We start from the raw sequence: 26,548 nt of genomic DNA, 5'->3' as shown, positions 1-26,548 counted from the left end.
TTCAAGTTCAGGTAGATTCCTGTCTCACACAATCAGCTCCAGTAAGTCACTCACCACTGACCTTGGGCTCACCTGTCTGGAATGAGACTGGATCAGTAATCTATTGACCCAGAAATGTGGAGACACACTGAGACATTAGTGGGCACTGACAATGATGACTCCAATCAAATCTAAATCATTACTTGTGAAGAGCTGTGAGCACGTGATGAGGAACGATGCTGTTGTCTTCTCAGTCTATGAGGAATTCAATTATACCAATCGTTAGTGTAGCAGATTCCTTAGAACACAGCGACAGCTTTAAATAAAACATCCTTTGATTTAGTCTATTATTTATGTAGTGTTTTTTTTTTGTTCTTCATCGGATCCAGAGTAATAATGATTTTGTTCTCCTTTACACTTGTGTACAGGAAATAAGATTAAACAATCTTGAATCTTGAATCTACTTGTGTAAATTTCATTTTACCTGTCCATTTTCTGAAGAATTTCTCTCTCAGTTTCAGGTGCTTTATGGGCAGAAGATAAAGTAAGAGGAGTTGTGGGAAGAGCGATCACAATCGATTGTCACTATGCACCAATGTACCGTTCACACACAAAGTACTGGTACCCAACGTGGGATCGCAAACAGACAATGTCTGTGAATGCAAATGGGGAAAATGAGCTTCATGGAAGAATGACAATCAGAGATAACACATCCCAGGGAATATTTACTGTTACTATGGAGAATCTTGTCTATCAAGATAGAGGAAATTACAGATGCGGAATTACATCATCTGGCAATCATCCAACCTTTGACATTTTTGTAGAAATTTCTAACGGTAGGTTTCTCGTATATTGTTCTTGATGTCTCCACTGAAATGTCTGATTCATGTTCTCCCTGCTCGGAGTTAGGGCAGCATGGATATCCGGATGCTCCACAGTGAGGCAGAGTCCTGTGGGTTGTGGGCTAGGAATGGGGAAATCCCTCTCATGATGATCTCATTCAGTGCGGGGTCTGATCCACTGATGGGACACCGATTGCTAGTGGGAGGCTCAGTGCATTTCCCTGCCTCTGATCTGTATGAAGTTTCACCCTGTCAGAGATTCAGACTTAAACTAATAATCTGATGTTAATAGGTCGAAGAGAAACAAGTGTTTCTCATAGTGTAAATACCTGGAAATTCATAAACATGGAATCAGTTCCAGAGCTATCCAGACTGCATTCAGTTCTCCCACAGCAGGCTTTCCCACTACCCATCCCTGCTTCATAGATCAGTCACTTCCCCCTCTACCACATGTTGACTCTCTTTGTCTCTGTCAATCTGCTCCAGGAATCCATTCCCCAGCACCTACTGACCATCTACTTCCCAGCAGCCAGCCTCTATACCAGCCCAGTCCTGGTGAGAAATAGAGCAATGGAATTAGAGAGAACATGGGACACAGTTCAGCACAAGAATAGACTCTTTGGTTCACTGGCCATGATTCTGTTGTATTGCATTGGTCCATATTCCTTCACTCCCTCCCTTTTCATGTCCTTGTACAAAAACCTCTTAAATATTGTGATAATATCCCTTTCCACCAGTCGGTCTGACTATATGTTCCATACAGTCACCACCCTCAGTGTAAAAATCCCCTCAGCCTCCTATACTCCAGCAAAAAAAAGCTTTTCCTACTTCTGTCCATGGCTAATACACTCCAATCCAGGTAACTATGTTTTATTGATTGATTGATTGAGATATACCGTGGATTATGCCCTTCAAGCATTGCCACCCAGCAATCCCCAGATTTAGCCCTAGCCTCATCATGAGACAATTTACAGTGATCAATTAACCTACCAACTGGTAGGTCTTTGGACAGTGTAACAAAACTGTAAATTAAATTCCAGTCGAAGTCAATCTTCCCTAATGTATCAGGAGTATTTGAAGGCATTGGGCCTGTACTCGTTGGTGTTTAGAAGAATGAGGGAGGATCTCATGGAAAGCTATCGGCATTGCAAAGCCCAATGAATGTGGAGAGGAGTTTTCCTACAGTGCGAGCATCTAGGACTAGAGGGCACACAGAATCGAAGGATGTCCTTGAACAGAGAGATGAGAGGAAATTTCTTTATGTAAAAGCTGGTGAATCTGTGAAATGCATTGCCACAGCTAGCTGTGGAGGCCAAATCATTGGGTATTTTTAAAGCAGAGGGTGATTCTTAAGGGCATCAAAGGTTACAAAGAGAAGGCTGGAGAACAGATAAAGATGGATAATAAAGCAGCCATGATTGAATGGTGGAGCAGACCCAATGGACAGAATGGCCTAATTCAGCTCCTATATCTTTTGGTCTTATGGCCTATGGTCTTTCTAGTTCTCCAGTCACATATGATTTCTTATTGGCTTCATATCGATATCAATACTCATGGGTCCCCTTGCTGCTTTCAGTCACTGAAACCAATAACAATTATACTCTGTCCCAAAAGTCACCATTCATTTTGTACCTATCTGACAATATCCTACTTTTACATGATGGGGAGTTTTCCAGGACACACACAAATGTTGCTATTCCAACGTCAAACAGTTAGGTGACACTGGACTGTCTCCTTGATGCTGAGAGAGATTGTAACTCTGATTTTCACACTAACACATACTCAGTGTCATCACTGCTGTCCTGATCTGGAGTCCTGCAGACATGGTAGTTCAGGCAGATGCGAGGATGCAGAGACACAGAGAGGTAAATGAGCTGCTGAGATTCCAAACGGGTTGCTCCTGGTTGAGATTCAAAACTGCTGCAATCTTTAGTGTGTTTGATTTTCAGATGTTCACTGATTCTTTTCCACAGAACCCCCGTCTGTTCCTTTCCTTCAATTGTCACCACCAACAAGTGGCTCAAGTTGTGGGGACTCCATATCAGTGTCCTGTGAGTCTGTCCATGGATCCCTTCCCATTCAGTACTCATGGTATGAAAAGAACGCATCTGTGGATTCAAAGATCTCTGATACCAATATACTGGATCTACATTGTCAATCCTTAAAATACATAAACTATCTGTATTATTGCAAAGCATCAAATAGACAAGGAGAAATATCCAGTGACATGGTCAGTGTGTCCATCTCCAACAGTGTCAGCACCTGCAGAAATGTGATTGAAGTCAACAGCACGGGTAAGTGGTGCAGGGTTTGATTCTTTATGATGGTCGATGGAGTACAACTGAATGACTGATGTGTACTGGATATTGTGTTGTTGGAACTTCACTCAAGAGCATAGAGTGTATGTTGTCACCACCTTTCAGAGAATGAAAAGCCTTTTGGTACAGCAGTTCAAACGTGAGTTTCTCAGCATAGGGTCTCCTGTCTCTGATCTGCTCTCACGTGCTGGGTGTGAATATGTCGCATCTGGCAATATTTCTGGCCATTTATTAAGATAGTCCTTCCGAGATAAACTACTTCAAAGTTTGAAGTAAATTTATTATCAAAGTACATATTTGTCACCACATACTACCCTGAGATCCATTTTCTTGCAGGCATTCAGAATAGATACAAATAAATAAAACAGAATCAATAAAAACCACACACCATCAAAAATGTACAAACAAACTTTGTCAAAAAGAAGACAAATGGTGATCGGAGGGTATATTGAAAGGTAGAAAGTCAGTGTTCACCAATAATATCAGAATGGTGATTGGAAAACTGATGTGATTGAAAACCAATAAATCTTCAGGTTGTGATACTCTACATCCCAGAGAACGTGAGGAATTGGCACAAAAAAAATAATAGATGCACTGCTGGGCATTTTTAATTCCATTGAATTGGAGAGAGGCTAACCATTCCTTTTTAAAAAGGAAGTAGAGAGAAAAGAGGAAACTGTAGAGCAATTGGCCTGACATTGGTATAAGGAAATGTGGTGAAGAAGCACAATAGAAAAAAAAATCAGTGTATTGAATTGGTCTTGTGTTTTTTGTGCACATTATAAATTCCTCCATTTCAGTCTGTTAGATATCCTCTATTTCTTTTAATTAATCTTCTCTCACATACCAACTGAAGTTTTCAGGGAGGTATATATGAAACACCCTGGTTTCCTTGGCTGCATAGATCTTGGAAAGACAACCTCCGGCCCCGGCAAACTCATGAGATTCTGGCGCACTCGATCCCACCCCAAACTCCGGTTTGTGTGGATGCTGTGTCATTTACTACCCTGTTACAAATTAATGCCACAAAATAACAAACAGTACACTGCATACAATTAAAGGAATTATGTTTATGAATCTTAACTAAAGGGTTAGTGAAGAATAACAAAAAGAAAAGGGCCCATTCTAATTAAACAGTCAGATGTGCACAAGTTGGAGCTCATCTTGTACTTCACCTTCACTCACGCGCTGGGCCCTCGGTCAACGTGAAAGCTCACACCACCTTCCAAATGTCGCTCGCAATCCATCTCAAACAGTCTCCCACCGGATCGTACGCTACGACCGGTTCTCCCCAGCGTCTTCCCTCCTCATCTCCTCTCGAACAAAAAAAGCCCCAAGCCCAACCTTAGTGTCCCTCACCAGATAAACCTCCCTTTCAGCGCGACCATCCTAATTGGATGGCACAGGTTTCACCTCATCTCTTATCTTCAACAATAACCTAAATATAAGCTGAAAAGAAGCAGCTCCCACAGAACAGCAGAAAATGAAATACAAACAGATAACAGTAAAAAATATGAACCAAGGCTTTACATATATATCCCCAGCAAATTTGCTCATGTTCTATATTTTCAATGTTTAAATCAATTGTTTTATTTTGAATTCTATGCTACTTCTAATACTCAACTTTGCTGCTTTTACTGAACATGACACACTTCCTGGGATTTAATAGATTCACAAATTTCTTTTGAAAGTCATGCTTGATGGTGGACCTTTCCCTTATGATTACACATGCTTAAATAGGATTACAGTTCCCTCATTCCAAGTCCTTCCACTTCCCCAGCAGTATCTTCACACCTCTGGTGCCTGAATATGGGAAAGAATCCAAATATAAATGTAATTGGGTGCACAATTAGCGTAACATTATTACTCTGCCAGCGATCAGTGATCGGGGTCCAATTCCCACCACTGTTTGCAAGCATTGAACCACCATGATCAAGTACCTATTGGTCTAACATTTGTGCTCTCTTGCTTTTGCAAAACAAAGCAGATAAAATTGGATTTTATTTTCTTATAACAGAGCCAATTGATTTCTGTGAAAATACTGTGACAGAGACCATGACAACTGCAAAAGGGGAAGAATCTTCATCAAATAAAATGTAAAGTATAAGTTTCTCTCTATGGGTGATTTCACTGCTACTCCTTCCAAATAGAGCTAGTTGGGAGAGAAATTTGTTTGCCTTTAACTGGCGTTAAACACATTTGACATGGTTAACTGCAATGAAATAATGTATTGGAAATCATTGTATTCCTGGTTTTCTTGTACAGGTGTCAAGCCTGAGAACAAAGATAGAACACAGAAAACAGAGAAAATCCTACAACAAATAGAGGCCCTTTGACCCACAAAGCTGTGCCAAAAGTGTCCTTAGTTTAGAAATAACCTGGTGTTAACCATAGCCCTCTATTTTTCTAAGCTTCATGTCTGTATCCAGGAGTCTTTTAAAGGACCATATTGTATCCGCCTCCACCACCATCGCCAGCAGCCCATTCCATGCACTCACCACTCTCTGCCTAAAAAATCCCTGACATCTCCTCTATTCCTACTTCCAAGCTCTTTAAAACTGTTTTTTTCTTGTGTTAGTCATTTCAAGCCTGGGAAAAAGCCTCTGACTATCTACACGATCAATGCCTTTCATCATCTTATACACCTCTATCAGGTCACCTCAAATCTTACACTGCTGCAAGGAGAAAAGGCTGAGTTCACTCAACCTATTCTCATAAGACATGCTCGCCAATCCAGGTACTATCCTTGTAAATCTCCTGTGAACCTTTTCTATAGTTTCCACGTCCTTCCTGTAGAGAGGTGACCAGAACTGAGCACAGTACTCCAAATGGTGTCTAACCAGTGTCCTATGTAGCTGTAACGTTATCTCTCAGCTCTTGAACTCAATCCCATGATTGATGAAGGCTAATACATCGTATGCCTTCTTAACCACAGAGTCAATCTGTGCAGCAACTTTGAGTGTCTTATGGACTTGGACACTAAGATCCCTCTGGTCCTCCAACTGCCAAGAGTCTTACATTAATACAATATTCTGCTTTTATATTTGACCTACCAAAATGAACCACCTCACACTTACCTGGGTTGAACTCTGTCTTCCACTTCTCAGCCCAGTTTTGCATCCTATCAATGTCCCGCTGTAACCTCTGACAGCCCTCCGCAGTATCCACAACACCCCCAAACTTTGTGTCATCAACAAATTACTAATCCATCTCTTCACTTCCTCATTCAGGTCATTTAAAAAAATCATGCACAGAAGGGGTCCCAGAACAGATCCCTGAGGCACACTACTGGTCACCAGCCTCCGTGCAGAATATGACCCATCTACAACCACTCTTTGCCTTCCGTGTGCAAGCCATTTTTGGATCCACAAAGCAATGTCCCCTTGGACCCCGTGCCTCCTTGCTTTCTCAATAAGCCTTGCATGGGGAACCTAATCAAATGCATTACTGAAATCCATATACACTACATCTACTGCTCTGACTTCATCAATGTGCTTAGTCATATCCTCAAAAAATTCAATTAGGCTCGTAAGGCACAGCCTGCCTTTGACAAAGCCATGCTGACTATTCCTAATCATATTACGCCTATCCAAGTGATCATAAATCTTGACTCTCAGGATCTTCTCCATTAATTTACCAACCACTGAAGTAAGACTCGCTGGTCTATAATTTCCTGGGCTATCTCTATTTCCTTTCTTGAATAGGGGAATAACATCTGCAACTCTCCAATCCTCTGGAACATTTCCTGTTCCCATTGATGATGCAAAGATCATTGCCAGAGGCTCAGCAATGTCCTCCCTCACTTCCCACAGTAGCCTGGGTTATATCTTGTCCAGTCCCGGTGGCTTATCCAACTTGGTGCTTTTCAAAAGTTCCAGCACATTCTCATCCTTAATGTCTATATGCTTAAGCTTTTCAGTCCTCTGTAAGTCATTCCTACAATCGCCAAGTCCTTTTCCGTAGTAAATACTGAAACAAATTATTCATTAATTAACACTGCTACCTTCTCTGGTTTCATACACACATTTCCACTGTCACACTTGATTGGTCCAATTCTCTCATGTCTTATCCTCTTGCTCTTCAGATACTTGTAGAATGCCTTGGGGTTTTCCTTAATCCTGCTCACCAACACATTCTCATGGCCCCTTCTGACTCTCTTAAGTTCATTCTTAAGCTCCTTCCTGCTAACCTTATAATTTTCTAGATCTCTATCACTACCTAGGTTTTTGAACCATTTGTAAGCTTTTCTTTTCTTCTTGGCTAGATTTTCAACTGCCTTTGTACACCACAGTTCCTGTACCCTACCATCCTTTCCCTGTCTCATTGGAACATACCTGTGCAGAATGTCACACAAATATCCCCTGAACATTTGCCACATTTCTGCTGTACATTTCCCTGAGAACATCTGCTCCCAATTTATGCTTCCAAGTTCCAGCCTGATGGCTTCATATTTCCCCTTTCTCCAATTAAACACATTCCTAACAGACTGGGAGACCGTTTCGCTGAACACCTACGCTCTGTCCGCCAGAGAAAGCAGGATCTCCCAGTGGCCACACATTTTAATTCCACGTCCCATTCCCATTCTGATATGCCTATCCATGGCCTCCTCTACTGTCAAGATGAAGCCACACTCAGGTTGGAGGAACAACACCTTATATACCGGCTGGGTAGCCTCCATCCTGATGGCATGAACATTGACTTCTCTAACTTCCATTAATACCCCTCCCCTTCTTACTCCATCCCTGACATATTTAGTTTTTTTTCTCTCTCTGCCCATCACTCTGCCTGTTCTCCATCTCCCTCTGGTGCTCCCCTTCCCCCTTTCTTTCTCTGTAGGCCTCCCATCCCATGATCCTTTCCCTTCTCTAGCTCTGTATCCCTTTTGCCAATCACCTGTCTGGTTCTCAGCTTCACCCCCACCCCCTCCGGTCTTCTCCTATCATTTCACATTTTCCCTTCCGCCTCCTACCTTCAAATTTCTTACTATCTTTCCTTTCAGTTAGTCCTGATGAAGGGTCTCGGCCTGAAACGTCAACAGCGCTTCTCCCTATAGATGCTGCTTGGCCTGCTGCGTTCCACCAGCATTTTGTGTGTTGCTTGAATTTCCAGCATCTTCAGATTTCCTCGTGTTTGACATTCCTAACTTGTCTGTTCCTATCCCTCTCCAATGCTATGGAAAAGGAGATAGAATTATGATCACTATCTCCAAAATGCTCTCCCTCTGAGAGATCTGACACCTGACTCAGTTTCATTTCCCAATGCCAGATCAACTGCAGCCTCTCCCGTTGTGGACTTATCTGCATATTGTGCCAGACAACCTTCCTGAACACACGTAACAAACTTCACCGCATCTAAAATGCTCGCTCCAGGAAGATGCCGATCAATATTTAGAAAATTTAAATCTCCCACCATGGCACCATGTTATACTACACCGTTCCAGAATCTGACTCCCTATCCACTCCTCAATGTCCCTGTTACTACTGAGTGGTCTATAAAAAACACCCAATACAGTTGTTGTCCCCTTCCTGTTTCTAACTTCCACCCACAGCAACTCAGTAGACAATCCATTCTTGACTTCTTACTTTTCTGCAGCCGTGACACTATCTCTAATCAGCAGTGCCACACTCCCAACTCTTTTGCCTCCCTCCCTGTCCTTTCTGAAATATCTAAAGCCTGGCACTCTAAGTAACCATTCCTGCCCCTGAGCCTTCCAATTCTCTGTAATGGCCAGAATATCATATCTCCAAGTACTGATGCATGCTCTAAGCTCATCCTCTTTGTTCATAATACTCCTTGTATTAAAATAGACACATCTCAAACCATCAGTCTGAGTGAGTCCCTTCTCTATCACCTGCTTATCCTCCCTTTCAAACTGCCTACAAGCTTTTTCTATTTGTGAGCCAACCTCCCTTTCCTCGTTCTCTTCAATTTGGTTCCCACCCCCAGCAATTCTAGTTTAAACTCTCCCAAACAGCCCCAGCAAACCTCCCTTCCAGGATGTTGGTCCCCCTCACATTCAAGTGCAGCTCGTCCTTTTTGTACAGGTCACGCCTGCCTGAAAAGAGGTCCCAATGATCCAGAAATCTGAATCCCTGCCTTCTGCTCCAATCACTCAGCCACGCATTTATCCTCCACCTCACTCTATTCCTACACCCACTGTCACATGACACAGGCAGTAATCCTGAGATGACTACCTTTGAGGTCCTGCTTCTCAGTTTCTTTCCTACGTCTCTATAGTCTGTTTTCAGTACCTCCTCCCTTTTCCTACCTATGTCTTTGGTACCAATATGTACTACAACCTCTGGCTGTTCAGCTTCCCACTTCAGGATATCATGGACGTGATCAGAAACATCCCAGACCCTGGCACCTGGGAGGCAAACTACCATCTGTGTTTCTTTCCTGCCTCCACAGAATCGCCTATCTGCTCTCCTAACTGTAGAGTCCCTTATCACTGATGCCATCCTCTTCCTTTGCCAACCCTTCTGAGTCACAGGGCCAGTTTCTGTGCCAGTGGTGCAGCCACTGTTGCTCCCGCAACAGTACTCAAACAGGAGTACTTATTGTTAAGGGGGACAGCCATAGGGGTACTCTCTAGTATCTGACTCTTGCCCTTCCCTCTCCTGACTGTTACCCACTTATCTGTCTCCTGAGGCCCCGGTGTGTCTACTTGCCTATAGCTCTTCTTTATCACCTCCTCACTTTCCCTGACCAGGCAAAGTTCATTAAGCTGCATCTCCAGTTTCCTAATCTGGTCCCTAAGGAGCTGTAGCTTGATGCACCTGGTGCAGATGTGGCCATCCGGGAGGCTGGGAGTATTCCACATCTTACACCCAGTACAGAACACTGACATCACAGTCATACCTCCTATTCCTATTCTTCACAAGTAACTTACATCCTCTCAACCCACTATTTCCGATGCCCCATTGAGCCAAAGCCCTCCTACTCTGACTCCCTCTACACCACCCGCTCCTCTGGCGCCCGCTCTATAAATGTGTCTTCTTTTTAAATTCTTCCCACCGGTCTAACTTGCTGGCACCCATGCACCTGCAGTCGTGCCTTGATCAAACCGCTGAAAAAAAACCTCCCTCCTTCCCGCTGGTCTAACTCGCTGATGTCTACGTACCTGTGCAGTCATGTCTTGATTAAAAAAAGATAATTTTCTTACCCAAGATATTAAATAATTTAAGTTATGCAGTTGAAGCTCATGTTCTGAGTTATAAAGTCATTGTTATATATTAGAAAAACAAGCCCCTCAGCCTGACTCATCCAAACCAAACAAGAGTCCAGACAGCCATGAAACAAAGAAAACCATGGAGGCCTTTCAAAGAATCGATATGGCTACCTGGTCAGCAATGCTGTCTGTCAGAGAAGAAGCCACCAATCAATCTTCCAATGCAACAGTTCTGATGAAATGTTTAAAAAGAACATGGGAGGGTTCCCAGGTGGCCTGGACAATAGTTACTCTTCAACCAACATCACTATCATTGGCCATGATCACATTTCTATTTGGAGACTTTGCTTTGAGCAGATTGGCTTTATCAAGTTCCCACACTGTCAACAGGGTCTAATGTTCATTTTCTGAGCTGCGGACATCCTGAGCTCATGAAAAATGCTGTGTAAATGTCAGAGTTCACAAATAGCCAAGAATAAGTAATGACTCAGGACTGACCCTTTCCTATTCTTTACCACAGGATCATTTACATAATTGTGCCCAGTGTCATTGGGATTCTTCTCATATTACTTACAGTTTGTCTACATTGCCGCCTTAAGAAAAAAAACAGGGGTAGGTTTCTTTTTTCCTTTAATTATTTCATGATGAATATAATAGCTAGCTGCTGAATCTTAAGGAACTTGATTTGTTTGCAGTCAACAAAAAGCCAGGATTAGAGTGCCAATGTGTTGGTTTAAAACACAGGAATGAATGGTGTTGTTTCCACTGTAACCTGGTGACTCCATTATTCCTGAAACATCAGGTGATGGAATCTCATGTCAACTGTGTAATGGCAGAGAACCAAGAGGTTGGGTGGAAGAAAGATTCATATGGTCTCACCTGTACTACTCAGTTTTGGGGAATTATCTGCTGTATTTGAAAGAGTATTCAATAAGCTTGTCATGGGGTAGGGACAAGGGTGCTGGGAGAGGACCCACACTCAGGACACAAACACATCTTTCTTAGGTTCAATAAAATAGCATTTATTACTCGCTGCACAGAAAATCGGGAAATCAAGGAGGACAAAGAGGAACACAAACCTTGGACTAGGGGACTAGGGACTTGAAAACTGGGAACATGGACAGCCACGGCCCTTGGACTTGGAGACTAGGACCTTGATTCACCGCAGCCAGAAAACATGGATACCATGGATCGCCGCAGCCAGAAACGTGGACACCATAGATCGCTGCAGCCGGGAGTAGGGAACCTGGATCATCGTGGACCCCTGGTCTAGGAGACTAGGACCTTGATTCACCGCAGCCAGAAATGTGGACACCATGGATCGCCACAGCCGGAAACATGGACACCAAAGCACAGGACAAGGAACCTTGAGCCAGGACCCCTCCCTCAGATCAGGCATTGAGCTGGGACTCTTCTTCGGGGAATAGACGCAGACACAGGGCATGAACATCGAGCCGGAACTCCGCCTTCAACTCAGGCACCGAGCCGGCACTCTTCGAGGGGTAGACACGGACAATGGGCATGAACATTGAGCCAGGACTCCACCTTCCACTCAGGCACCGAGCTGGGACTCTTCAAGGGGTAGACACGGACAATGGGCATGAACGTTGAGTCAGGAATCTGCCTTCAACTCACCCCTGGCAGATTGACCTTGCCCGGACCCACTCTGACGAAGGAAGGCGAATTGCTGGTAATCCGATGTGGGCTTGTTATAGTGACGGTGACTTGCTAAGGCTCCTTAACACCCTTGCCCCGAACGGCGAAAGCCAGGGGCTTATAAGCTGCCAGTTTGGGTCGAGAGTAGATCACCTTAATTGCCAAGCTCAAAGGACACGTGAAACGGAATTAGAAGGGAACAAAGAGTCAATGGTCTGGATCATAACGCAACCTAACTAAATTTAAAGGGGAACTGATCCGGACCATGACAAAGCTGTTCCTCAGTACAACCGCCAATTAAAAGCAATTATTTAGGCAATGTATGTGTCAAATTGTACTCTTGTGTAATTCTTCAAAAAAAGATCAAGTGTATCATCTACCAATCTATAACTCACTGCATATCACTAGAAAAATTTCCCTGCTTTGATTGGAAAATGTTGCTGTAGATTAAGTCAGTGATCTGCTTTATTGAGATGACCCTGAGATGGGCCCCATCCGTAGCATAGAGGGTAGTGTGACATGATTACTCCGAAGGACATGTTGGAGCTCAGAGGTCAATTCCGGTGAAATTCTGTAAAGAGTTTCTACGTCCTCCACATTGAATGTGTGGGTATTTCTTGGGTGCTCCAGTTTCCTCCCACAGTCCAAAGACACACCCGGTATGTTATTTGGTCATTGTAAATTGTCCCACGATTAGGTTCAGGTTAATCAGACTTGTCGGGGCTGCTGTATCGGCATGTCTCGAAGGGCTTGAATGGCTTACTCTGTGGTGTATCACCAAATAAATCCATAAAGAAATCATCTTGTCTCTTAAATAGACTTTGTAAACCAGTGAAGAGAACTGTGAGTATCATGATCATCTGTGAGTTATTATCAGGTGGGGTATAAAACAACATGATCCTTTCTGAATATTGTGTAGTAACCAGAGCAGAGGTTTGCTCTGTATGGAGAATCATTATTGTGTTGCAGCCTGGGTTCCTGTGGTTCTGAGATTCAGTATGGGGGCCATGGTAACATAACGGTTCGCACAAAGCTATTACAGCTCGGGGAGATCCTGAGTTTGCAGTTCAATTCCAGTGCCGTTCAGAAAGCACTCAATGTATGTCCTCCCTGTGGGATGCATGGATACACTCCGGGTCCTCCAGTTTCTTCTCACTGTCCAAAGACGTAGCAGGTAGGTTAATTGGTCAATGGAATTGTCCTGTGATTTGGTTCGGGTTAATCTGGTTTGTCGGGGGTTGCTGGGGTGGTGAAGCTCAAAGGCTTCAAGGGTCGACTCTGTGCTGTATCAATAAATAAATAAATAAACAAACAAATAAATAAATAAATAAATAAATAGATAAATAAATAGATGTTTATGTCCATAACAGATGCAGAATTGTGAGCAGTAATGTTGTATTTTTCAGAATCAAAGCCCAAAACTTCTCAGAGAAAAGGCAACGAGGATACCCAGGTAAGGATATGAAGTATACATTTTTTTGAATGCTTCAGATTGTTTAAAACTTGGGTTACATGGGAGTTTACAGATCATTCATCCCACCAGTCCAGTCCAGTATTAATATTTTACACAAACCTCCAAACAGTCCTCTCATTCAATTCTATTGGCATACCCTTTGGTTATTTGTTCCTTTCTCTTCTGCTCATTCTGATTTTCTTTAATTCTATCAAACTCTGCAGTGAAGTGAGAAACAATTCTGCATTGTTTCTCTGCAGTGAAATCAGAAACAATTCTGGGATGGCCTGGTTAGGTTTTCCTACCACCTTGCACATGTGGCATCCTCTGCAGTAGTTGACAATATCTTTTCACATATTAAGAAAATAAAATTCCTTCATAATCCTGTGTACTGTTTCCTTTATTCCAAAATGTCCCCCTAAAGGCATCTTGTGTGCCAAGTTTAAAATTTCAGCCCTGTAAATCTTTGGAACCACTACCTGATGTACAATTGCTCAATCTTCATCTGCAGGCACTGTAGCAGGTCTCCACTTCCTCATTAACACCCCATCTTTAATGTAATATCCCACTGCCTCATTCTGAATTTCTTCCTCAGAGAGAGCTGTCACTTTGAAAGTCACAATTTCCGATCTTTATTTTGCTCCTCTCCAAATTCTTCCCTTGATAATGCCAAGTCTTTTCCACCCTCCTTACTCACTTCGGCCTTACTATCCTCTAAGTCCTGCTGATACAGGGATAGTAAGAAAGTCTCACAGAAATCAATACTAGTGTCAGCAGCCTTTTTTGACATGCTTCTTGTTACTGCACCTCCAGGACAAACTTAGGAACTCATGGGCAGGGCATAAGCAGCCACAGGCTTACTAGCTAGCTGGAGATCTGATGGAGACACGTCTCCACCTGCAAGGTCATTCCCGAGTAAGACATCAACATTGTCTATTGGTAGTTTAGATTGCACCCTTATTGTGACTGGTCCAGATACCAAGTTGCATTTCAGGATTATTTTATGCAAAGGGACGATCTCAGTCCCTTTTCCAAGACCCTGGAGAACATTAACTTCACCAGTCTCTGTCTCAGCACCAAATTTCAACACACTCCTTAAGATTAATGACTGAAAAGCTCCAGTGTCTCTCCAGATTCTCACTGGAACCAGGGTTGACCCCTCCTTCACAGACACCAACTTATTCAAAATAAATCTCTTGCGTCCTTCTTGAAAGCTGCCTGACACCTCCTTCCTCAACAGCATTTTACCCGGCTGGACACAGGCAGTTGGGGTTTTCTCTTTCTCTTTTCCCTTTTCTCTTTTCTGGAAACACCTAGATGCTATGTGTCTGGGCTTCCCACAATGGAAACATGTTAAACTGGTGAACTTTCCCCCCAACTGCTTCTCTTCCTCCTTGTCTTTTCTGCTAGTCACCTGCTTAATTTTGGCTTAGCCGGCGGGCTATCTCTGTTATCCCTGCTACCCTTCTGATAGCTCTTGCTCGGTAAAAAACTTTACCTTGTGAGTGAAAGCATACTCATCTGCTAACTTATCAGATTTGGACAGGGTCTTAGCCTTTTTCTCATTCAGGTACATCTTTATGTTGTCAGGGACACAATTTTTAAATTCTTCAATTAAGATCAACTCCCTCAGTTTTCCAACATCCTCACCCACCTCTTCCGAAGCACACCACCAATCAAAGTACACACATTTCTCATGGGCAAACTCCACAAACGTTTGGTTTCAATGCTTCCTTAAATCCCTGAACTTTTGTTGATACACCTCTGGAACCAACTCATAAGCCTTACGTGTAGCCCCTTTCGATCCATCATAATCATTTGCGTCTTCCGTAGACAATGCTGAATAGGCTCGCTGAGCCTTCCCCTTAAGTACACTTTGTAACAAAACAGTCCACTTCTCTTCCAGCCAATTCTGATTCATGGTGACCTTTTCAAAATGTAGAAAATACCTATCAACGTCGGTTTCCTCAAATGGAGGTACCACCTTTATTTCCTGAGAATCTTGAACCGTCCCGATTGGGTCTCGCACTTGTCCCCCTTCCTGCAATGCTTTTGTCTTTGCCAGCTCAAACCGCCTCTCTTTTCCTCTTTCTTCTCTCTGTCTTTCTGCTTCCTCAGCCTCCAGGTTTTTTACTCATAACTCATGTTCATACTTTATTTTATTTGCCTGAAGCTGAACATCAGCCTCAGTAAATGCTTCACCTTCAACAAACGTCTCCAATGCCTCCTCTTTGAATTTCCCCTCAGCTACATAATGATATGCTATTATCAGCTGTACCTAAGCCTTCTTCATGCGAGTGGTCACTTTATTCTTTAGCTTACGAGCTATTCCCATCAGTACATCCATCTTAGCCTCGTCCAACACCTCCGGGGTTTGGAGCCACAATAAACTTATTAAGCTCAAAATTCATTTATGCTGTTTTACACACAACCAAATCGCAATGGATTTACCCCAATCAATTTATTTGTAAATCCCGGACGAGCCCCCAATTTTGTGACGTATATTGTGACCGAGTTAAAGACCCAGCAAAAATGGAAAACACTCTGGAGTCTGGTATTTCTATAAACTAATAATGTTTATTAGTAAACTACACAATACAGTACTATAAATGCAAACATATCAACCAGGTTAGCAATGATATATATATTCGAGGTAGTTCATTGAGTAACGTTTGAGACAGAGAGTGAGGTGAGAGGTGAGCTGTTTCCGTTGATCTTCCCACTGTCTTCTGAAATCCCATTGTGTCACCAACTATGACCATAGCACGTACAACTATTCTTCTGTGGTGGAATTATCACCCAGGTGGACATACCAATAATTCCCCACTGGTTGCACCTTTTCACACTGTGAGCCACAGATCGATTTCCCAGAAATGGTCCTCTAAAAACCCACCTTCCTGTAGGTGCACAAATCTCGTTCAGTGTCCGACAACGTGTGTGTCTCGTTTTGTGTCTGCCTGTGGCCCAGTGGATCTGCTTTATATCTCCATATGTTGGACACCAGCTGTCCATCAACATGCTCTGCCCACCGCTTTCTGCAGGAACTCTACAAGCAGGCAAGTGACCTCAGAGAAAGGTAAACAATTGGCAGAGGAACAATAACATCATTCTTTTGAGCAGTTTCTGTCTCTCTATCATTGCACTGGACGCCTCCCTCTCTCTCTTAATAGCAGCACAGTCCATAGGGTCTATTCTGGCCCCCTTTCCAACTAGGGTGATCCCTGACAAAGCTGATTGAAAGGATCAGGGTTTATTTATGGAAAGAAAACTAAGGATGATCTGGTAGTTGCCTACAAGAGTATCAAATTGTTTTATTGAATAAAGGTGTTTCCACTAACAGATGAGAGTAGAACTCCAGATTTAAACATAAAATAATAAAGAAACAATCCAGGAAATTAAGACCATACACCATATGGTATAGGTTCAGAATTAGTCCATTTGGCCCATCAACACTGCTCCATCCTTCAATCACAGCTGATTTATTTTCCCACTCACCTATTATGCTATCTTCTCCCTGTAGCTTTTCACACCCTCAACTTTCATATTCATCAGTCATAAAGTAGATTTCAGAATTTACTTTTTTTATTTCAGGAAATGGCCACGTTGGAAGAACATGTTGTTTGTACAGATCTACATCATGTTCGAAAGAAGCAGGCAGCTGCCCAGTCAGTGAAAAATGAAACTGGAATTGTGTATGCAGGTGTGAAATATAAAAGGAAATCAACAACAGTCCACTCCGTTACTGATGTGCACAACATCACCTACACAGATAACAAATTTCAAACCCATCGCTTCTTCCACAAACCTTTTCAAGAAAGGGAGTAGAGATAGCAGAGTTTTTATGCAGAGAGGAGTGAATGCATGGAATGGGCTGCCAGCAAAGGAGGTGGAGGCGGATATGATAGGAGCTTTTAAGAGACTCCTGGATAGGTACATGGAGATTAGGAAAATAGAGGGCTATGGGTAATCCATTATCCTAGATAATTTCTAAAGAAGTACATGTTCGGCACAACATAATGGGCCAAAGGGCCTGTATTTGCTGTATGTTTTCTGTCTTTCCTAATAATGATAGTATGGCTGTGATGAGAAATTTTAGCTTTCCTAATATTGATTGGCATCTCCTTATTGCAAGGGGTTTTGATGAGGTGGAGTTTGTAAGATGTGTTCAGGAAGGTTTCCTGATGCAATATGGAGATAAGCCAACTAGAGGAGAGGCTATACTTGATCTGGTATTGGGAAATGAACCTGGTCAGATGTCAAATCTCTCACTGGGAGAGCATTTTGGAGACAGTGCCCACAACTCTATCTCCTTCACAATAGCGCTGGAGAGGTATAGGAGCAGACAATTTGGGAAAACATTTAATTGGGGATAAGGGGAAATATGATGCTATTCGGCAGGAACATGGGAACAGATGTTCTCAGAGAAATGCACAATAGAAATGTGGCAAATGTTCAGGTCACATTTGCATGGAGTTCTGCATAGGTATGTTCCATTGAGGCAGGGAAAGGATGGTAGAGTTAAAGAACCATGGTGTACAATGTATGTAGAAAATCTAGTTAAGAAGAAAAGAAAAGCTTACGGAAGTTTCAAGAAACTAGGTACTGTTAGAGCTCTAGAAAATTACAAGGTTGCTAGGAAGGAGCTAAAGAATGGAATTGGGAGAGCCAGGAGGGGTCATGAAAAGGCCTTGGTGAGCAGGATCAAGGAAAATCCCAACACATTCTACAAGTATGTGAAGAGCATGAGAATGAGCCACATGAGAAAAGGACCAATCAGGTGCAATAGTGGAAAGGTGTGCTTGGAGTCAGAGGAAGTAGCAGAGGTAATTAATGACTACTTTGCCTCAGTATTCCCCAGGGAAAAGGACCTTGGCAACTGTGGGGATGACTTTCAGTGGACTGAAATGCTTAAGCATATAGACATTCAGAAAGGGGATGTGCTGGAGTTGTTGAAAAGCATTAACTTATATAAGTCACCGGCACCAAACCTGGTATACCCCAAGCTACTGTGGGAAGCAAGGGAAGAGATTGCTGAGCCCCTTGCGATGATCTTTGCATCATGAAGAGGGATGCGAGAAGTACCGGACGAATAGAGGGTTGTAAATATTGATCCCTCATTCAGAAAGGGAGTAGAGATAACCCAGGAAATTATAGACCAGTGAGACTGACCTCAGTGATAGGCAAGTTGGTGGAGAAGATCCTGAGAGGCAGGATTTATGAGCATTTGGAGAGACATAATCCAATTTGGGATAATCAGCAAGGCTTTGTCAAGGGCAGGTTGTACCTTATGAGCCTGATTGAATTCTATGAGGATGTAGAAAACACACTGATGCAGGTAGAGCAGTGGATGTAATATATATGGATTTCCGTAAAGCATTTGACAAGGTTCTCTATGCATGGTTCCTTCAGAAAGTAATGAGACATGGGATCCAAGGAGACCTTGCTTTGTGGATCCAGAATTGGCTTGCCCACAGAAGGCAAAGGGTGGTTGTAGATGGTTCATATTCTGCATGGAGGACGGTGATTAGTGGTGTTCCATAGGGATCTGTTCTGGGACTATTCTTCTTTGTGATTTCTATAAATGTCCTGGATGAAAAAGTGGAAGGATGGGTTAGTAAGTTTGCTGATGACACAAAGGTTGGGGGTGTTGTGGATATTCTGGAGGGATGTCAGAGGTGTTACAGTGGGACATCGATAGGATGCAGATCTGGGCAGAGAAGTGGCAGCTGGACTCCAAACCAGATAAGTGCAAAATGATTCAGTTTGGTAGGTCCAATTTGAAGACAGAATATAATATTGATGTTAAGACTCTCGGCAATGTGGAGGATCTGAGAGATCTTGGGGTCCCTATTGATAAGACACTCGAAGTAGCTATGCAGGTTGACAGTGTTGTGAAGAAAGCTTTTGACCCCAGGGTCGTTTGGATGGGTGGTGGGGCAGAAAAATTGCAAGGAGAATCAAATAGAACATTAAACATTATTTTGGCCGGCAATGGTGTGTTGAACTATTTAAAATCATAATCAAATGGCCAACAAAACTTATCCTTTCTGTTTACACAGAGCCAATATCCTTTCATTTGCTTCATATTCATGTGCCTAACTAAATGTCCCTAGGTTACTTGGTCATTGTAAATTGTCCCATGATTAGGTTCAGTTTAATCAGACTTGTCGGGGCTGTTGTGTCAGCGTGTCTCGAAGGGCTGGAATGGTTTACTCTGTGGTGTATCACCAAATAAATCCGTAAAGAAATCATCTTGCTTCTTAAATAGACTTTGTAAACCAGTGAAGAGAACTGTGAGTATCATGATCATCTGTGTGTTATTATTAGGTGGGTTATAAAACAACGTGATCCTTTCTGAAAACTGTGTAGTAACCACAGCAGAGGTTTGTTCTGTGTGGAGAATCATTATTGTGTTGCAGCCTGGGTTCCCATGGTTCTGAGAGTCAGTATGGGGGCCATGGTAACGTAGCGGTTCACACGAAGCTATTACAGCTCGGGGTGTTCCAGAGTTTGCAGTTCAATTCCAGTGCCTTTCTGAAAGGAGTCTCTGAGTGTCTTCCCTGTGGGATGCCTGGATACACTCTGGGTCCTCTAGTTTTTTCTCACTGTCCAAAGACGTACCAGGTAGGTTAATTGGTCAATGGAAATGTCCCGTGATTAGGTTCGGGTTAATCTGGTTTGTCGGGGGTTGCTGGGGTGGTGAAGCTCAAAGGCTGCAAGGGTCGACTCTGTGCTGTATCAACAAATAAATAAATAAATAAATAAATGTTTATGTTCGTAACAGATGCAGAATTGTGAGCAGTAATGTTGTATTTTCCAGAATTGAAGCCCAAAACTTCTCACAGAAATGGCAACAATGATACCCAGGTATGGATATGAAATATAAATAGTCTGAATGCTTCAGAATGTTTAAAACTTGGGTTACATGGGAGTTTACAGATCATTTGTCCCACAAGTCCAGTCCAATATTAATATTTTACACAAACCACCGAACACTCCTCTCATTCAATCCTATTGGCATACCTTTCTGATTATTTGTTCCTTTCTCTTCTGCTCATTCTGATTTTCTTCAATTCTATCCATAATATTTTACATGACTAATCTGCAAAGTGGCTACAGGCTTGATTATCACTACTGAATGGTGAAAACTGAGATTGGTCCTTTCTCTACTATTAGAGATAGAGTGTCTAATTGTGTATATCTCTCTTTGGGTTCAATGACTATTCAGTTTACATTTTGGATATTCCCTCTGAGTATCAAACTCTGCAGTGAAATCAGAAACAACTCAGGCAGGTCTGTTCAGAATAATAAATAAGGGGTGGTACGGTAATGTAGTGGTTTGATAACAAATTGGTTCACTCCAGTTGCTGTCTGTAAAGAGTTTGCATGTTCTCCCAGTGACCTTGTGGGTTTCCTCCCACATTCCAAAAATGTTAGTATGTTAAGTTGGTCACATGGGTTTAATTGGGTAGTGCATCCTTTTGGGCTAGAATGGCCTATTACCATGTTGTATCTCTAAATAAGTGAATATTTGTTCTGTGCTGACCCCACCCACCCACTTTCTCACTCTACCCCTCAATCCTGACACCACTATGAATAGTCTATTACCTCTTAGGTCTGTTATCACCAGTCTTTGTTTGTGATACCTTCCACAATTTTCAACATGCGTGGTAACTGCAGGGTGGAGATTGTTGAAGAATTCTGCTCTGCCGTACATTTTCCCTTCTGGGCATCACTTCCCCTCCAAGAGCTGTACCGTCAGAGAACTGTGTGTTCCTCTTGTGCATCCTCCAGTCTCTGAATCCCACCACCAATGGCATTAGTTTCAGCTGGCCAAATCCCACACACTGGACTTAACCCCATGAACGCCTGCAATTCTGTCCTCTTAACTTTTGTTCGTTAGAAATATGGCAGAGTAACAGGTCCTTTGGACCCACGAGCCACCCAATTACACCCATCTGATCAATTAACCTGCTACAACAAACCATTCTGACTATAAACACTAAAAGTATTGTAATTTGCCCAAATAATTCCCAAATTTATTTTCAACCTCTTCTGTCAATGAACTCCTCTGAAACACAAACTACCAACTTCGTGTGTTGGTGTTATAAAGCAACATGCTGTTGTTGCACAGTTAGTAGTGGGTCCTCACTAAGGATCACATCCACTGAGCCATAAGCTGTTGTCAAACATTCTGGAAAATGAAGTCCTACAAACTGATTGAAAGGATCATGGTTTATTTACGGAAAGAAAACTGAGGATGATCTAATAGTTGCCTGCAAGAGTATCAAACTGTTTTATTGAATAAAGGTGTTTCCACTTATGGATGAGAGTAGAACTCAGGATATAAACATAAAATTTATAGGCATCCGTCAGTCTCATGAGACCATGGATTTGCGCCTTGGAAGTTTTTTTCCAGGGCGCAGGCCTGGGCAGGGTTGTATTGGAAAATGGCAGTTGCCCAAGCTGCAGGCCTTCCCCTCTCCACGCCACCGATGTTGTCCAAGGGAAGGGCACTAGGACCCATGCAGCTTGGCACTGGTGTCGTCGCAGAGCAATGTGTTGTTAAGTGTCTTGCTCAAGGACACAAACACGTTGCCTCAGCTGAAGCTCGAACCAGTGACCTTCAGGTTACTAGTCTGATGCCTTGCCCACTAGGCCACGCGCCAACACTAAACAGAAAATAGTATAGTTAATAAAAAAAAACAATCCAGGAAATTAAGACCATAGACAATATGGTATAGGATCAGAATTAGTCCATTTGGCCCATCAAGACTGCTCTGTCTTTCAATCACAGCTGATTTATTTTCCCACTTACCTATTATGCTGCCTTCTCCCTGTAGCTTCTCACACCCTCAACTTTCATATTCATCAGTCAGTAAGTAGATTTCAGAATTCATTTTGTTTTATTTCAGAAAATGGCCAGGTTGGAAGAAAATGTTGTTTATACAGATCTACACCATGTTCGAAAGAAGCAGGGAGCTGCCCAGTCAGCGAAAGAAGGAACTGGAATTGTGTATGCAGGTGTGAAATATCAAAGGAAATCAACAACAGTCCACTCCGTTACTGATGTGGACAATGTCACCTATGCAGATATCAAATTTCAAACCCATCGTGCTAAGCCCAAAAGGAAAGCTTTCTCTCCTGCTACTCCACAGGACGAGGAATAAGCTTGACAAAGTAATTATGTGGCTAGATTGAGGCATAAGAGTTACATTCTTTATTCGTTTCACCTGTACACCTACTCGTCAATGCAAATATCTGATCAGTCAATCATGTAACAACTCAATACATAAAAGCATGTAGATATGAACAAGAGGTTCAATTGACAGTAAGTTAAATTACCATTTATTACAACAGATGTTGCAGAAGAACACCTCTCAATGCACAACACGCCGACACACATGCTTTCCTGCATCGAATTGCTGCCGCATAATTGATTTGGTATTTACTCTGACGAGCAGGTGGAGAGATATCCTGAATAAAGTGGCCACTAGGTGTAACTCTTCTGCTATAATCTATGCACATAATTACTTTGTCAAGCTTATTCTGATCTGCCACAAACCTTTTCAAGAAAGGGAGTAGAGATAGCCCAGGAAATTATAGACCTGTGAGTCTTACCTCAATGTTAGGTAATTTGATGGATAAGATCCTGAGAGGCAGGATTTATGCACATTTGGAGAGGCATAATATGATTAGGAATAGTCAGCATGGCTTTGTCAAGGGCAGGTCATGCCTTACAAGCCTGATTGAATATTTTGAGGATGTGACTAAACACATTGATGAAGGAAGAGCAGTAGTTGTAGTTTATATGGATTTCAGTCAGGCATTTGATAAAGTTCCCCATGCATGGTTCCTTCAGAAAGTAATGATGCATGGGATCCAAGGAGACTTTGCTTTATGGATCCAGAATTGGCTTGCCCACAGAAGGCAAAGGGTGGTTATAGATGGTTCGTATTCTGCATGGAGGGCGGTGACTAGTGGTGTTCCGTAGGGATCTGTTCTGGGACCCCAACGTATAATTCTCCATAACTTCCGCCACCTCCAACGGGATCCTACTACCAAGCACATTTTTCCCTCCCCCCTCTTTCTGCTTTCTGCAGGGATCTCTTCCTACGTGACTCCCTTGTCCACTCGTCCCCCCCATCCCTTCCCACCGATCTCCCTCCTGGCACTTATCCTTGTAAACGGAACAAGTGCTACACCTGCCCTTACACTTCCTCTCTCACCATCATTCAGAGCCCCAGACAGTCCTTCCAGGTGAGGCGACACTTCACCTGTGAGTCGGGTGGTGTGGTATACTGTGTCCGGTGCTCCCGGTGTGGCATTTTATATATTGGTGAGACACGATGCAGACTGGGAGACCATTTCGCTGAACACCTACGCTCGGTCCACCAGAGAAAGCAGGATTTCCCAGTGGCCACACATTTTAATTCCATGACACATTCTGATATGTCTATCCATGGCCTCCTCTACTGTCAAAATGAAGCCAAACACAGGTTGGAGGAACAACACCTTATATACCGGCTGGGTAGCCTCCAACCTGGTGGCATGAACATTGACTTCTCTAACTTCCGTTAATGCCCCTCCTCCCCTTCTTACCCCATCCCTGACATATTTAGTTGTTTGCCTGTTCTCCATCTCCCTCTGGTGCTTTCCCCCCACCTTCTTTCTCCCGAGGCCTCCAATCCCATGAGCCTTTCCCTTCTCCAGCTCTGTATCACTTTCGCCAATCACCTTTCCAGCTCTTAGCTTCATCCCACCTTCTCCGATCTTCTATCATTTCACATTTCCCCCTCCCCCCACTACTTTCAAATCTCTTACTATCTTTCCTTTCAGTTAGTCCTGACGAAGGGTCTCGGCCCGAAGCGTCGACAGTGCTTCTCCTTATAGATGCTGCCAGGCCAGCTGTGTTCCACCAGCATTTTGTGTGTGTTGTTTGAATTTCCAGCATCTGCAGATTTCCTCGTGTTTGTTCTGGCACCTCTCCTCTTTGTGATTTTTATAAGTGACCTGGATGAAGGGTGGGCTAGTAAGTTTGCTGATGACACAGAGGTTGGGGGTGTTGTGGATAGTATGGAGAGTTGTCTGAGGTGTTACAGTGGGACATCGATAAGATGCAGATCTGGGCTGAGAAGTAGCAGCTGGACTCCAACCCAGATAAGTGTGAAGTGATTCAGTTTGGTAGGTCCAATTTGAAGACAGAATATAATATTAATGTTAAGAATCTCGGCAATGTGGAAGATCTGAGAGATCTTAGGGTCCATGTCGATAAGCCACTCAATGTTGCTGTGCAAGTTAACAGTGTTGTTTAGAAGGCATATGATGTATCATCATTCATCAATCATGAGATTCAGTTCAAGAGCGGTGAGGTAATGTTACAGCTATATAAGACCTTGGTCAGACTCCACTTGGAGTACTGTGCTGTGTTCAGTTCTGGTCACCTCACTACAGGAAGGATGTGGATATAATAGAGAGAGTGCAGAGGAGATCTACAAAGATGTTGCCTGGATTGGAGAGTGTGCCAAAATGAGGATAATTTGAGTGAACTTGGCCTTCTCCTTGGAGTGACGGAGGATGAGCGTTGACCTGATAAAGAGATGTAGAAGATGATGAGGGGAGTTGATCATGTGGATAGTCAGAGGCTTTTTCCCGGGGCTGAAATGGCTAACATGAGGAGGCATAGTTTTAAGGTGCTTGGAAATAGATACCGAGGGGTAAGTTTTTCGACGCAGAGAGTGGTGGGTGCATGGACTGCACTCCTGGCGACGATGGTGGAAGCGGATACAATAGGGTCTTTTCAAAGCCTCTTAGATAGGTACATGGAGCTTAGAAAAATAGAGGGCTATGTGCTAGGGAAATTCTAGGCTGTTTCTAGAGTAGGTTACATGGTCGGCACAACATTGTGGGCCGAAGGGCCTGTAATGTGCAGTAAATTTCTATGTTTGTGTTCTATGTCAATCATAATTTTTTTCAGGTATTTAAAATTTAACTGAGTGATTATCATGTTCCAATTGTGTTGAGCACTGATAAGACATTTGTACAGGTCTGGTTCTTCCCACCAAAGGAAGGATACACTTACAATGGACTGAGTACAGCAAAGTTTTCCTGGAAAGATTCTGTTGATTTTGAGTTTGTTATTTAATGAGAGATTGCTGTATGAGGCTGACTGAAAATCTGCTTTTTCATCTTTAGAGGCCATTTCACTGAAACAAAAAATATTGAATATAGTTCATATAAGGGTATAACACAGGGACTGTGCTGACCATTATTCCAGTCTAACTAATCCTATCTGCCTGCACATGTTCTTACCTGTCCATGCATCTGTTTAAATACCTTTTCAATGTTGCTATTGTATCTACTTCCACCACATCCCATCGTAAACCATTCCAGGCACTATTTATACTCCCTGTGTATTTAAAAAATGTCTCTCTCATCCCTTTTAAAGTTGCTACTGCTTACATTAAATGTAAGTCCTTTGGTATTTTATACTTCTACCCTGGGAGCTATGACTATCTCCCCTGTCTATGCCTTTCATAATTTTACACTCTTCTAATAGCTCAGCCCTCAGGCTCTGACACTCCAGCTTTGTCCAAGTTCTCCATATAGCTATTACATTGTAATCCAGGCCAAACCATGGTTAACCTCTATTGCACCATCTCTGAAGCCTCCACATTCTTTCTATAGTGTGAACACCAAGACTATTCCAAATATTGATAAAGTTTTATACAGTTGTAGTGTTCTCGCACAGGTGTAAAAGAACTCTGAACTAAACGCCAAGCATAAACCAATCAATGAGGCGGTCCCAGTAAGATTAACTGTTTACTGTTCACTCTTCCACATTAACGTATGGTGAAAATTGTTGATAAAACAATACAAAATATATACAGTATTTGTTTCCTTCTTGACATCACATTTACATCATAAATACTTGCAAAAGTAAAACTACAACAACTATATTACATTAAAGTGCAACATACAGTCAGAATCTACCTACGCCATCGACTGCTTTAAATACACTTCAACACAAACTATCCACAACTCTTTAAATAACAAAAAACATAAACTTTATCAACCATCATTACTTTTAACAGAATCAGCGTTAACATTTTTAATTCAACATATCGAT

General features: G+C 42.6%; 1 protein-coding gene across 1 annotated transcript; it reads left to right on the top strand.

Moving 5' to 3' along the window:
* Positions 1-499: 499 nt before the first annotated feature.
* On the top strand, positions 500-26,324 carry LOC140717288 (uncharacterized). The gene is made up of 8 exons (XM_073030723.1): positions 500-815; positions 2,795-3,115; positions 5,157-5,235; positions 10,831-10,922; positions 13,373-13,419; positions 17,011-17,119; positions 20,240-20,286; positions 22,335-26,324. Exons 1-8 carry the CDS (start codon positions 575-577, stop codon positions 22,587-22,589), a joined length of 1,191 nt encoding a protein of 396 aa, XP_072886824.1. The 5' UTR covers positions 500-574; the 3' UTR covers positions 22,590-26,324.
* The last annotated feature ends 224 nt before the right edge of the window (positions 26,325-26,548 follow it).

This window comes from Hemitrygon akajei, chromosome 27 (genome assembly GCF_048418815.1).
Source record: "Hemitrygon akajei chromosome 27, sHemAka1.3, whole genome shotgun sequence".
In the NCBI taxonomy this organism is placed as follows: Eukaryota; Metazoa; Chordata; class Chondrichthyes; order Myliobatiformes; family Dasyatidae; genus Hemitrygon; species Hemitrygon akajei.
The sequence above is the reverse complement of the archived record's forward strand: the minus strand, read 5'-3'. Positions and strand labels throughout refer to the sequence as shown.